General features: G+C 41.1%; 1 protein-coding gene across 2 annotated transcripts; it reads right to left on the bottom strand.

The window, feature by feature from the left end:
• Positions 1–117: 117 nt before the first annotated feature.
• LOC306790788 (14-3-3 protein beta/alpha-1-like) lies at positions 118–7,502 on the bottom strand. 2 transcript variants are annotated; one of them, XM_079287283.1, is made up of 6 exons: positions 7,408–7,502; positions 6,497–6,919; positions 3,735–3,858; positions 2,098–2,261; positions 1,905–2,000; positions 118–1,202 (listed from the first exon to the last, which is right to left on the bottom strand). In XM_079287283.1, exons 2-6 carry the CDS (start codon positions 6,788–6,790, stop codon positions 1,131–1,133), a joined length of 750 nt encoding a protein of 249 aa, XP_079143409.1. In that variant the 5' UTR covers positions 6,791–6,919; positions 7,408–7,502; the 3' UTR covers positions 118–1,130. The 2 variants fall into 2 exon arrangements, with proteins under 2 accessions (XP_079143409.1, XP_079143410.1); XM_079287284.1 differs by lacking the exon at positions 7,408–7,502 and adding an exon at positions 7,133–7,266.
• Between the last annotated feature and the right edge of the window lie 6,447 nt (positions 7,503–13,949).

Below are 13,949 nucleotides of genomic sequence, written 5' to 3' on the forward strand. Positions count from 1 at the left end.
CATTTGTCATATCTCATTCCCATCTAAGGTTTCTTAACTAGAATAAACTACACTAGATACAGGGAATTTACAAACACCCACAGTACATTATTAAGCAAATAAAACAACAAAGTTGGCCTTGGTTTATAAAATGTTTTATTCATGTTAACATAGCTGATACATAGGGATTCAAACAGTTCCACAAGGCTTTTGGGGACAACAATTGAATGAATAGCAAAACAATAGTGGCCCAAATCTCTAATGACAGTCACTGGACAGACTAACGAACCACCCACTTGAAGGATGTGTACAAACCTGCATTTAAAATCACTAAACGTGACACTTTGACTTGTGTGTGTGTTACAGCATTTGTTCCCCATTCCAGTGTAATATCTCAAGAGACATGCATGACAGAATTGTCTTCTTCCCATTGAAAAGGTCCCTGCATTTGATCAGACACCACCCCCCCCAAATAACAGGCATGCTTCAGTGAAAGAGTGGCATCAGAACCAGGGCAGAAAGTGAGGGTTTAACCAATTGGCACTACTTGGCTGTATTATAGTATTTGTTGCCAGCATGTAAAGTGCACAAGCTTTCCCTGCAGTATGAAAATTTCATCCGTTTGAAGTTGGACTTCAGCTGCTGTAACCGTACCACGTAACTGTGTAGAGACAGACGCACTCAAAAAAAATATATATATGGGTTGGGGGGGGGGGGGGGATTTTAATATTTCTGATTGGAAAAATATTGAAACTGTCTCAAGCGGTGGGATTTGAGCTTCCAGTTGTCCAACGGTGGGACTTAAGTTTTCTTGCCTCTAAATTGAGCTGGGGGTCCGATACCATGTCGAGCTATCAATCACTTCTCTACAGCTGAAACTGCACAAATGGGAAGGCCAGGACAAACCTAAACCAAACGAAGAGAGGGTTTCCCTTTTCTACAGTTGTCCAAATAAACATTGTGAAAAGAATTTATTGTATTCATTTTTAAATCATTATTTTCTTACACGACTTTTCAGCAATGAGTTTCATTGGTAGAATGTTTGAGTGGAGCAATAAAGGAATGAAGGATGTGTAAAAAGTATTTTTTTTTTTTCTTCCTTTTGTTGTTTTTAGAGAGGACCCCAACATAGAGGACTTTTTATTTATTTTTTACTTTTCATTCTCGCCTTGCTCTCCTTCTCCACCCTCGCCCTCCTCAGCAGTGGTGTCTGATGTCCATAACTGAGGATAGAAACAGAGAGATTTGTTAAACAAATAAAGTGGAATACAGTCGCAGATCCATGATCACTGTGAAAACAACTCAAACACTTTAAGCCGTACTTTGTAGTGGCCCTGTAATTGGCAGTGATTACACATTAGACACATCTCTGCGCACACCCTGAAATTGTTAGGTTTTGTTTTACAGTGTAGAAATTTGAAGTAGAGCTAGAAAATCTATTTTTAAATAAATCCTGCAAACAAAGAAGCTCGGTCATTGGACAGTAAATAAATACTGAGGCAACTTGGTATTCCTCAAACAAAGTGCTGGTCTGGTTGTTGTTGCCTTTCAGACAGTGGAATCGGCGGGGATGCGTGTGTAATAGGATACGAGCTTCTATTTCTGGCAAGACCATGAATCAGGGTTTATACACATTTTAGCCGATGACTTCATAGACTTCAACCCCTTCATGTCCAACCATTCCGTGAATTCTGTGTATACATGCAACGTTTGTATGATATGGGGTGTCCAAACACAAGAAATGCTAAGCACATTTGGTCTCACCCCTCACTAAAATGGCACGCTTTTGTCCTTTCCTTCAATTGAGGCCATTTAACAAATTAGTTTGTCTTATGGTCAGAGTACGCTTCAAACTGAGGCAAACATAACCCTACAGCTTACACAGTGAAGCTTATTTTTGTGCATTGTGAGACGAGAGCACTCACTGTCAGGTTGTCTCTGAGGAGCTGCATGATGAGAGTGCTGTCTTTGTAGGACTCCTCATTGAGCTGGTCAAGCTCTGCAATGGCATCATCGAATGCCTGGAAGCAAAAAAAGAAAAATAATTAGCAGGTTGCAACATAGTACAACTGCAGAAATGTGGAAAGTGACAGATTTATGTAAGAAAAGTCTGCAGACCGCTTTAGCCAATTCACAGGCTTTTTGTGGGGCGTTAAGGATCTCGTAGTAGAAGACAGAGAAGTTGAGCGCCAAGCCCAAGCGGATGGGATGTGTGGAGTCCATCTCAGTCTTGCTGATGTCAAACGCTTCCTGGTATGACTGCTGTGAGTTTTTAATAGTTTCTGGGACAGAGAAAGGAATCAAACCCAATAGTCAATGTATGCATGTCACAGTTGAGATAGATGTCTGCTTAAAGCAAATTCATTTTATAGTTTGATTTTAGCAGAATCTGTCTAAACATCGCATCTTGATACTAAATTGTTTTTTGAAAATTATACAATTTCTATTTAAAGCTACACACTGGATGAAACATGACAATAAAGCAATAGTTCCAACTGTACAAAAAAAAAAACCAAGAGTAAAAATGACAACTCTGTGAGTTTGTGGGCAGTTATGTGTTATGTGTGACTATTGCACAGACTTGTTGAATTAGTTGCAAAGCAGCCAGCAGAAGGGTTACTACTCCTGGCCAAGAAATATAGCACAACAATAAACAGAGAGATATGCGTTAATTAGGGAGCTTAGGGGGTGCTGGTAGATCTAATTTGTTACCTTTGGACAGAACCAGTTTACAGTCTTTGTGCTAAGCTAGTGGCTATCAGTGGCTGCCCCAAGCATCTTAATTACAGTGCAATCTATAAGCATATTTATTTTTCTTATTGTCAACAAGTCCTATGAAAATACTAAATCCAGCAAGAAATTGATCCACCTAAGAAATATTGCCTGTGTAGCCAAAGCCTGATAGTTTATTCCTCGGTTCCATAGACCGCCGATGCTAAGCTAAAACAGTGAGCTGCACTGTTGCACTAAGTTACATGTTGCTCCATTACCATAAACATGGGTATTATAATCCAACATCCTAATGCCAGTCACTAGAGCACCACATGTGTATTAATCACTGGCTTGAAATAGTCCCCAAAAACTGTATTTATTCAACCTTTTCTTTACATTGAATAATGAAACTATGCAGTTTTGCTATTTGTTTTTAAAGATGACTATCAGGAACCAATGGTTTGGGGCTGAGCGCTACAGACACGGTGGGGACATCAGAAAGTACTCCGGAAAACAAACTAATGCAAATGTCTGCCAGCACACCAATTTTGATAATTGGATTTGAAGTACACAATGCTAATAAGAGAACAGTGAGGGGAAGAAATTCTGTCACGACACATCGTTCCATGTCGGCGAGCTGGAGGCCAATCTGGTGCCCCACACACACTATGATAGCGTCCTGTGAGACAGCCGTGTGGTCACACGGCCATGACGCATTGCCCCACTTCCAGCTCTAAGACAAAATCTGACACGTTATTTGCAGTGTAAAAAAGGGCCCACTGGTATTTGTTGTTCTTTTTAACAATGGGGGGGGGGGGGGGGGGGGGTTAGCTAATAACACGCAAATAAAATAAAAAAAATACACTTCATTACATAGAGAGGTAAAGAAAATGTAACTATTAACATGAAGGCTTTTCTTCCAGGTCAGAATTAGATCTTTTGCTCCATCTTTGAATTGGGATTTGTTTGTAGGTTACTTTTTTGTAGGATTAAAAAAAAATAAAAATAAAAATACAATAAATTGAGTACAACTGTGAACTCACCATCTTTCTTGTCACCAGCGGCAACTTCAGCAAGGTATCTAAAGTAGTCCCCCTTCATCTTTAGGTAGAAGACTTTGCTCTCAGGATTTTTGGAGTTTGCAATCAAATGCTCATCTAGCAGTTTCTGTGAAGACAGGAAAAGTTTGATCAATTGAAGTAGAAGCACCGAGCAAATATGGAACAGTCGAACAGGAATGACATTACCAAAAGCTTTCACTGAACTAGCAGACATGCTAGATTTAGAGAAAATAGTTACCAAATTGGGCACAAATAAAGATGCGAGAACAGACGCATCCATCTTGCATGTTACAAAACTCAATAGGTGGGGCTCATCTACTGCAAGTGTCCCATAAGCCTCCGTCCACCAGAGAGCACTACTCCCTTCATACATGCTCAGCTCGATGACTAATTAGTACAGTGCTGCATTATCAGGAGCAAAGTACAACTGATGGCTCCTTTTCTGGTAGATCACCCACACATTTTGAACATAAATCACATAATATACAGCAGAAATAAATAACCGTTTCATTGTTAAATAATCGTAATCTGTGCTTTCCCACTGAAAAGGCTGCTTAAAACAGCAACAGGGTTTAAAGAGTATAGTAATCATAGTAAAATAGCTCAAATATAAAACAGAATCACATCCTGTGATTACATTCTCGGCCAAATCATCCGTTTTAGAATGGACATGGGAAGATTACCAGATCTGTGTCTGTGAAACCGGAGTTTGTGCTCAGATTAAACGATTTAGAGAAAAGATTAACCGATGAAAAATGCTTGAGAATACCTTTCCCATAACGACAGTCCTGACCGAGAGGCAATGTGGCGTTTAGAATAAATAGAAACATCCTCCTTTCCTTAAACTTAAATACATTTTATTATTTAAAAAGTCGAAGAAAAGAGCTCTCCCCTCTGAACCCTGGGGAGAAAGAAGCTGCCCTTGTCTGAGCCAAACCCACCCCAGCAGCCACTACCCAGTCATTTACCGACACAAAGATTGGCACAGCCGAAACACGCGCATGCCTCAAGTACTAAGCATTCCTTTTCCACTGTGTGCGCTGCACAATAGACAAGAGGGGTAGCCCCGCTTTCACACAAAGCTCTGATTTCAGTCACCAGCAAAAGACAAGCAAGCACAGTGTTGCTGCATTAAAGCCTGACTGGTTATGTGTCCAGTGCCTATGTATGTAGGGAATCGATTTATTTTCCCCGAGCATGGACTAATGCTTCATTACAAATTCAAAATGGCAACACTATAATGTTCTGTGAGGTGGTTCTTAGTTACATGTGGCTGCCTTTATGACAACTTTGACAAGATTGATTTTGAATTGTCCCAACGCTAAAATATCTGACAAGCCATGGTGGCAAACCAAACCCCCGATTCACATCTTTGTAGTATTTTATCTGTTTCGAAGCGTCAAATGTCAAGGTACAGTCTGGAGTGTCATGTTCTGAAGAAGTGTGAATAGCCTGAATTTGCTCAGCTGGCACACAGTCTGGTCTACAAGCCCTACATTTACATCCTGTGTGGAAACTGGAGCCAAAGCATCCAGAAGCCACTGCTTCCTCCAGACCTGCTTTTAGCCGAGACGCAAGTCGGCTCGGTTTCACAGTCTGCAGTGCAGGAAATCGAGGCGGAGGGAACACAAGCAGCTTACTCGTCTACTGCGGCCTCTGCGCTTACGGCCCTTTGTGGGTGCATCACTAACCTGTCAGGTTGTCTGCAGACAAGTTAAGGCGTGAGGACCGACACACCCTCCTCTGCTGACAAACCCTCCTTACGCCACTCGCTATCAAGAGATCCTGAAAGCTGAGTCACAGCTGTTCAAGCGCATAGGCTTAGGAAATCATATGGAAAGCTGGTTGAAAAAAATAAATAAAAAATGACCGGCCCCTGCAACTTTGCCACGCGGCTCATGGAAATTATCTCAATCTTACGGCTAAGCTTCCTCTTTGGTTCAACAGCGGCGATCTCCTCTAATCCATTATCAAGGCAGGCTTGAAATAATGCAAAGCACCAATCTGTGCTGTTGCATTAGATTAAACAAGAAGTGAAAGTATTACATCCCCCCCGCTAGTATTCCAGTAAAGCTTTTAAATGTAGAGTGTAATGTCTGAGAATGCATTTAGCTTAACTGTCAAACACAGCCTTGTTGTACGATGATGATCTGTAGAAAGTGTGCGAGTCATTTAGGCATGTAAATTCTTGCACTTGGCTAACCACATTAGGCTTCTATCGGCCAGATGGGACGATATGGATACTGAACATAGCACAGCTTTATAGAACACAGAGTATACCGCCTATCTTTCCTCTGTGTGTGTTCTCTCTCCACCCATTCAGACACACCTTAATGGTGTAGTCACTATGACCTTTGTGTCAGTTCACGCCCTCACATGGTTTCAGGGCCCATTGTTCTAAATCCAGATACCCAAAAGGCAGGAACAGTGGGAGGACTACATACTACTTCCTTGTCCTCTCCGGTCATATATTTATGCAACCGTGGAGCTCGCAGGAAAAACAGGGCAGATGCCATTTGTCACACAATCTTTGACTTTAAATAAAACCATGGGTCACTTTACATTTTTGAGACTACAGATGTGTCATGAAGACGGGCATCTGTGAAAGACGTGTTAACCTTCAAGTTGAGCAAACACGGTTTCGTCAACCCATTTCTAAGTACATACCCCTAAGTTAATGTTAAACCACATTTCTTTTATTACGAGAAAACACTTTCAATCATTCAAAGACTGGAATACTTTACCAGGACGTTCTCGCAGATATCTTGGAGCTCCTTCTCCACCTTCTCCCGATACTCTTTGACCATCTGCTGCTTCTTCTCGGACCCCTCGGCCTTCACTCCGATGCTGGACAACACCCTCCACGCGGAGCGCCTCGCCCCAACCACGTTCTTGTAGGCGACGGACAGCAGGTTCCTCTCCTCGTTTGACAGCTCGTCTCCCTTCTCCGTGACCGCCTTCATGCTCTCCGCCATGTCGTCGTAACGCTCGGCTTGCTCCGCCAGCTTGGCCCTCTGAATAAGATCCGTTTTATCCATAGTTTATATTATTTGGGGGGACTGATAAATTGGGGAAAATCCGGGATTGTGTGGCGATCGAAGGAGTATGGGTTTGAAGAATGGGTGCAGCAGCGAAGGGACGTTATGTCCTCACAGCGACGGTAGAAGCTGCGAAAAGAAGGTTCGAACAATTAGTAACGATAGGCGTCGACATGAAGAAAAAATAAAAGCATGCATCCGCCTGGTATGAGCAGTAAAGTGAAACAGCAGCGACTAAAATGCGTAAGGCGAGGAAAAAAAACGTTTCCAGAAATATTTATCTTAAATTACCAAACGTAGTAAATTTAGTTAGCCTGCTTTCACCACAATTGACGTACATACTTGAGATAAATTGCAGTCTAAAACAACAAAGAAGCTTGTTTTAAACGGTTTCTGTAAGTCTACCGTTCCGCACGACAACCCGCCACAAAGCTGTCTGCTGCAGCTAGCTGCACGTTAGCTAAAGCTAGATCGGCCACTCCTTTCAATAAAAATATCACGTTAGCGATACTCGCATTGAACACTAATCGGACCACAGTTTTCTGTTCGTCGATCAACCAGCGACCGTATAGCATACTTAACGGAAATAAACATGTAAAGTACTCATCGTTTCTAACCTACGGAGGTCCAAATTTGCTCCACAAATAGATCAGATTTGAGAGGATGGTCAGAAAGGCAAATAACGGCAGTAGCAACGAAAATTCAACTCAACTGCTGAAATATGGGCGGTTCATTTGAGTGTCGACTGTCCAATCATATACCGTAATCTCACGTGATTGACAGAAAAACTTGTCACTGTAAACCAGTAGTTGTTTAGCGCGGTGAAAGAGGCGGTCCTTCGGAGGTAGTTTGACAGACCGGAACGCTGCAGCGGCTGGGGCCACGGGGTTTCCTCCAATTAGAGCAAGGGACGAAGACGTCATCGCATTGCCATGGTGATGCTCATCCAATCACTCCCTGCTTTCACACGCTGTTGGCACTGTGGGCGGGTGTGGCACTCACTCGATCAGACGTTTATCTTTCTTCAATGTTTAGTCAAAGATTATCTGCTAATATTTTATATTTTTCACATTACAACAAGTGAACGAATCCTATGAAAACACTAATGAATGTAGGGAATGTTTCATAATGCATGTATGAATACATTGCTTAATTGTCTGCTCCATAGACCTCCAATGTTGTCCAAAAACTGTGAAACACAACATGTATACACATGAGCCACACTGTTGCACTGAATAACATGTTCCTTCATGAACAGGAACATGGGCACAGTTTATTTTGACTCAATCCCTGTCAAGTATGGCAAGTCCTCCTATGGAATGTCACCTGTCTGATTTTAGAAAAGTACAGTTCACCTTGACAATAGCTTCAGACCAGTTCTGCTGAAAGTTATGTTCTTAAATCCTTATTGAGATCGAATATGCCATGAAGGTCAGGGTAAAACATGAACACACTCCAGGTATCTCAGTGATGGGCTGTGACACTGCGTGTAGGGGATGACAATGCCCATGTGTACATCCTGAGAAGGATCAGCTTCCACACTGGAATGTCACCCACCAATCACCACCCACCATCATCACCACCCTGAACAAACCTGGATGGGTTTGGCAGTAGGGGAGCAGACAATGATTGACTGACACATGCTGGTATGCCAGCCATTTTGTTGTTTAAGGAGGAGGATGCCATTATTCTGTATAATCTTATTGTCAGCAAATCTCATGAAAGACTATAACCGACAGCACTTTCAACTTCCCTACCATGGCTCTCAGTCCCAAATCTCCATTGTTCCTACTTGAAGACTTGAATTTAAATCTTTAAAAACGGCTCACAAATACTTCAGTAATTTTCTTAAATAGCAGGTCCCTGTATTTTTCCCCCAAATGTTACTCAAACAGAAGTTGATTGTGCATTTGATGGGGACTATTTCCAGCTGTGGATTTGGTGCTCAAGTGAGTATTTATGGCAGCAGGACACATACTTCCAAACCGTGACAACCCGGGCAAAGTCTTGTAGGATCATGTGATATGGATCAGAATCTCCAGAACAGTCACAGAATGGACTTCGAGATGAGATTTTGTCAATAACAGTTCCCATGTGTAATGTAATCAATAAACATGTCACCCAGTGCCACGTGGCTATAGCTACACAGATAATATTTGTTACCTTGTATGTTCATTAATGGACTGACAACATTATATGTCAATGTGTCAATGTGTTCTTGTGTATGGCACGTCCCTCTAATAACGGATTCATTCAGTGCACAGCTTACAGTGGCTCTAGCATCAGGTAGCATGTTTCTCTGGGAAAATATCAAGGGCAGTTGTATTCAAATCTTGCTTGCCATCAGGCCACCCTCTTCAAAGGTCTGTTGTGAGCCTGTTCCTTCGCTTACTCAATTCAAACCTCCTCACTCTGACCTTTGTGCTGGTTGATCCCCAGCTTTGCTTTACCTCTCAGTCACAGTCTTCATGTCGTGAAAATACGGGGCCTTACGTTATGTTTGGAAACCCCTATAAGTGGTTGTAGCTGAAACCTTTCTACCTGGAAAAAGCTCTCATTCAATTGATTTGGTCCCATATGATGACTGATATGTACACAATATGCCACTAACCCATAATATGACCTATAATATTTCCCATAAATTTCCCATGTATATGTTACTGGGGTTAACATGCCATTCAAATAATAAAATACAGCCTCAGTTCTGCTCCTTTACTGGTAGCCAATCGTATCACTGTGTGCTGAGTCATACATCCCCAAGGACACCACCAGACATGGTTTATTTACCATTCACTGGGTGTATTCCCTCTAACACCAAAATATTCAGTACTGCCATCATAGATTATGATGTTACAGTTTTTATTGCGCAATACTTTAAAAAAATTCTGTACATGTCATCTGACAGTGTAAATACAAATCCTACACACTCATACGTACTGTAAATAGTCCTCTTTACACGCTTTACATAACCATCCAGTCCATGTATTCAGTAAGACCAAAGGACAGACAGCATTGAATGCAAACAAAACAAGCAGATTTCTTTCCTTTCTACATAATCACAAGAGTCTCTCCCAGACTACAGGTATACAGAATGATTGTGAGGGAGAAAGTCATTTAAAAAAAACAAAGCTGTTGTTCGATTTGCTAAATACCTTTTGACTCCTTTCCTCTTCACGGTTGACTGCAGGCCTGCTCTTGCACTGACTCCCCCCGATGGTGAAGCCAGCTGTCTAGTGTGTTCTGGTGACTTGTTGGCAGCGAGGAGTCACATGATTTAAGGAAACATTCGAAATGAATCACAGTGTAATCTGGGTCACTTGTACCATTCATCATTTGAAGACTATAATACAGGTACAAGTTGAACTGAGATTTTCACCAGATGTTATTTCACTTTAGGAAGAGGTGTAGATCATGCGCTATACTGTTTCTGTGCTTAGCTGGATGATATTGCTGGTATATTTTGGCCATTTTCCTCTGTCCTCAGAGTTTTGGCATGGTAAAAGAAGCAGCGATTGCTGCACACATACATGCACCATGGAAGCACTAATTTTAAATGAAGTATACATTTACATTTTTATTATTTTCAAAGTGTAAATAGTGTTAATTCTTTCTTTTGCACATTATACCTTTAATTGATAAAACAAGTTAATAAAAAAGATTCAAATAAATTGAAAATACAGATTTGGAATGACTTAAAATGACAGTCATTTATTCATTACATTTTCAGATGGTCTCTTCAGGTACCACAAACACACAACTCTGCTGCTTGTGAATGTGCCCAATCCAAAGTCCAGTGTAGTAAATACTAATAACATAACGTTCCACATGAGAATAAATGCTTTCCTCATGTATGCCGGGTTATCATGGATCTGTGGCCATAATCTTGCACACAATGGTTGAATTAATGTGTTACTTTAGATTCAGGCTTGACTTTTTGTGTTATTATTTTTGCAAATGTTTTTCCAATGTTTCTCCAGCTGTCGTTGCTCCCAACAGGAAAGAACATTAACATTCTGTATATGGTCAAACCTAATCACACAAGCCTTGCTTTTCTTGTCATATCTTCCTGTCATTAGACATAGTGCTATTAGATGAAGAGTCTCATGTCCACAGTGGGCCAGATGGCTAATAATAGTATTGGTTAATAGGTTGGGAAATCCCACGGCGTCAGCTCTAGTTTTGAGCTGCTTGTGTGAATATCAGCCAGCAGAATGGCAGCTTCTAGAACTCAAGTTCACATTTCTCTTTGCTTCCTCGGATATGTGGAGCATCCAACACATCAGATTTGAATAAACACGTGTTCAAATGCAGTAGTGGACAATATACATTTTGCCATTCTGTTCATACCATGGTATCTATCCCATAAATAATCCATGGGTACATTAGGGCTTTGTGTGTAATGTTGCAAATCAGTACGCAGATGTTGTGTATACATGTAAACATTTTTACAATAATTTTACATTTATTCGTCATTTATTATTGTCATATTTAGACAAAAGCAGATCCACAAACACAAGTTCTCAATAGTTGACAGAAACCTTACCAGATCATAATATCTATTGATATCTCACTTGAAAATACCATATACTGTGAGAATTTCATCCTGTCACCCACCCCTAACTTAAACTCATGTAAATGTTTATATTGATAGCAGTCTATGAAAGTTCTACATAATGCGTTCTGGAGGGAAAGTAAAAGGTTTGGCTACTTTTTAGACTGGAGCTGATCATTTTACAAGGTTTCAGTTGAGGCAAATGCACATCATGTGTTTCTGGTTGATTCCATACCAAACCAATTGTACCTTCTTTGCAACTTCACTCTTGATCTGTGCTGCCAGCTTTTCAGCACTCTGATATTCTTCTTCTGGTACCTGAAGAGCTGCAGCACAGCTACCAGTGAGGGAGTCTCCCATACCAGTGGTGAGGTTCTCCAAAGATGCAGTTATATCAGCCTGAGATGCACCACTCTTGAGAATGCAACCCTGAAACTCCTGATAAGGAGACATTGATTTTAGAGCTACTTCAAATGATATTCCATGAAAGACTATCCACTCGAAGAACATCATTAAAATTGCATGCCATTTGTGCTCACACACACAACCACTGCTGTGCTCACACAGACAGAGAGCACTTTAATACTTCCTCTCATTTGTCAACGTGCTACTGCAAATGGACAGTGTGTGTACGTGTGTGTTTGTGTGTGTGTGTAGCAGCTGATGGAGGTAGAGATAGAGGTTGAATAATAGATGAGAGATGAAGCTATTTTCTGAACCTCATTAGATGCTTGTTCTGTGTTTAAGAAGCATCTACTTCCTCCTTAATAATCAGTTTCTTAACAATAATTGTTTTCGGTAATGCAGAAACTGAATCGAATATGAAGTTTGGATGAATTCAGTGACAAATACAGGTGTGATTGCATGTTTTTACATAAGTAATTGTATAGTATATTCTAAACCTCCTTGTGTTTATTTAGTGGCTTTTGATTGCCAAATGACTGACTGTAAGAGTAGATGGTGGTCTCCCATCCACACCGCGCAGTGGTGGGAGGTTGTCTCATGGCAATTAGGCCTCTGTGCTCCATTTCACAGCCAATCTCTCAGCTCTAATTAGAGGTAATTAAAACACTTTATTTCATTCTCTGTCTCCATCACAGACACATACATGCACAAACGCCAAACACACACTAGGATTTCAATAGGTTCTAGGCACTAATTAAATCCAACAGAGAACGTCACTGAATTATCAAGTAGGATTTAGACTCTCCTCCTGCATTTCAGTGAAGTCAACGCGCTTGTACAGATTTCGGTGGCGCTGAGCTTCCTCTCACTTATCTTCCTTTACACTCGAGATCAGCTTCTGCACATTTGCATCCACTGCTTTTAAACAGAGGTTATGTGCCAAGGCCTATTCAGAAAAGGTAGGCTACTGCATAAACTGCTGTGTGTATGTGTGTGTGTGTGTGTGTGTATTAGTAAGCTTGGTATGCAGGTTGCATTCCGTCCCTCATTCTTTGACTGCTTTTATGAACAATACATCACCTGTGCTCACTAAAGTGCACATCGCTGTAGAGATGCACAACACCAAAGCTTCATGTACATTTATATATGTGGGGGTGTGCCCTCTCTGTCAAATAGGACGTGCTTACTGTCGTCACTCTTCAGCACAACCTTCATCAAAGTCAGCTGAACTCTCTTCTTTTCTTTAAGATAGAATACCAACACTTTACAGTTAGTCTGTGCAGTACCTTGCGCTCAAGTAGGGAAGCAAATGTAGCTGATATTGTGGCAACCTGAGACGGATGAGTAATCATTCTTGGATGCCCAGAGGGTCAGGAGGACCTTCATATTTTTCAGTCGTGAATGTTTTACTTGACACACCAACATTTGCACATGTTACATTTAATTCTGCTGCCCTGTTGGGAAAGGAATATCCGCAGCAAATGTGACCTCAGAATAAAAGACACATTTATATTGGTAGTTAAGGCGAACGCCAATGACCTCTGCAGTTTATATTTAGATCTGTGGAGGAGTTATGGGATGGTGATGACGACTGACAGATTTGTCACCATGGTGGCTTGTTAACAACAGCAGGAAGTCTTTTGTTCTTTGACACATGTCATCCTCGCTGATTGACAAAACGTTATGTCTTTGAAAATTAGATCGAAAAGTAGGAATGATGAGCGACAGCTTTGTGTCAAACTGGTGGGCTAACGGTATATTGTGGGGTGAATATCTGTACACTCTACTACATAACAATCACTATTCAAGCAATGACGTGTGGTGGCCAAGGTTTGAGGTTTCTCAGACTCACCCACATCATTGCCACATGTTCAAATTGTGAAAATGACTATTAATGTCAAATCATAAAACACAATCAGCTTGTTTGGTTTAGAATTTGTTTATTAGCATCTTTAAAAATGTACTGTTTTCTGGATGAAGCATGCAGCTTACATAGTTTTGTCATATTGCTGGTTATATTGATCAATTTATCTGTGCCTTTGAGTTACCTGGCTGCTGAGTTCTCCGATCTAGCTGAACAAAAGATTAGGCAGAGGGCGAGACTGCAATAGAGGCCCAAACTACGGACCATACCAAAAGCTCTGGCAGCATGGGGGGGATCTGGGTTTATTCACTTGTCTGCAGTTATTTGCTTTGTTTAAC

Source organism: Melanostigma gelatinosum (assembly GCF_949748355.1).
Source record: "Melanostigma gelatinosum genome assembly, chromosome: 16".
In the NCBI taxonomy this organism is placed as follows: Eukaryota; Metazoa; Chordata; class Actinopteri; order Perciformes; family Zoarcidae; genus Melanostigma; species Melanostigma gelatinosum.

Coding starts and splice junctions, on each gene's coding strand:
- LOC306790788 (XM_079287283.1), bottom strand. CDS start 6,790: ATGGATAAAACGGATCTTATTCAGAGGGCCAAGCTGGCGGAGCAAGCC. Junction 2,001..2,097: donor CCTGTGAATTGGCTAAAGCG/GTCTGCAGACTT, acceptor TTTTGCTTCCAG/GCATTCGATGATGCCATTGC. Junction 1,203..1,904: donor TCCTCAGAGACAACCTGACA/GTGAGTGCTCTC, acceptor TTCTATCCTCAG/TTATGGACATCAGACACCAC.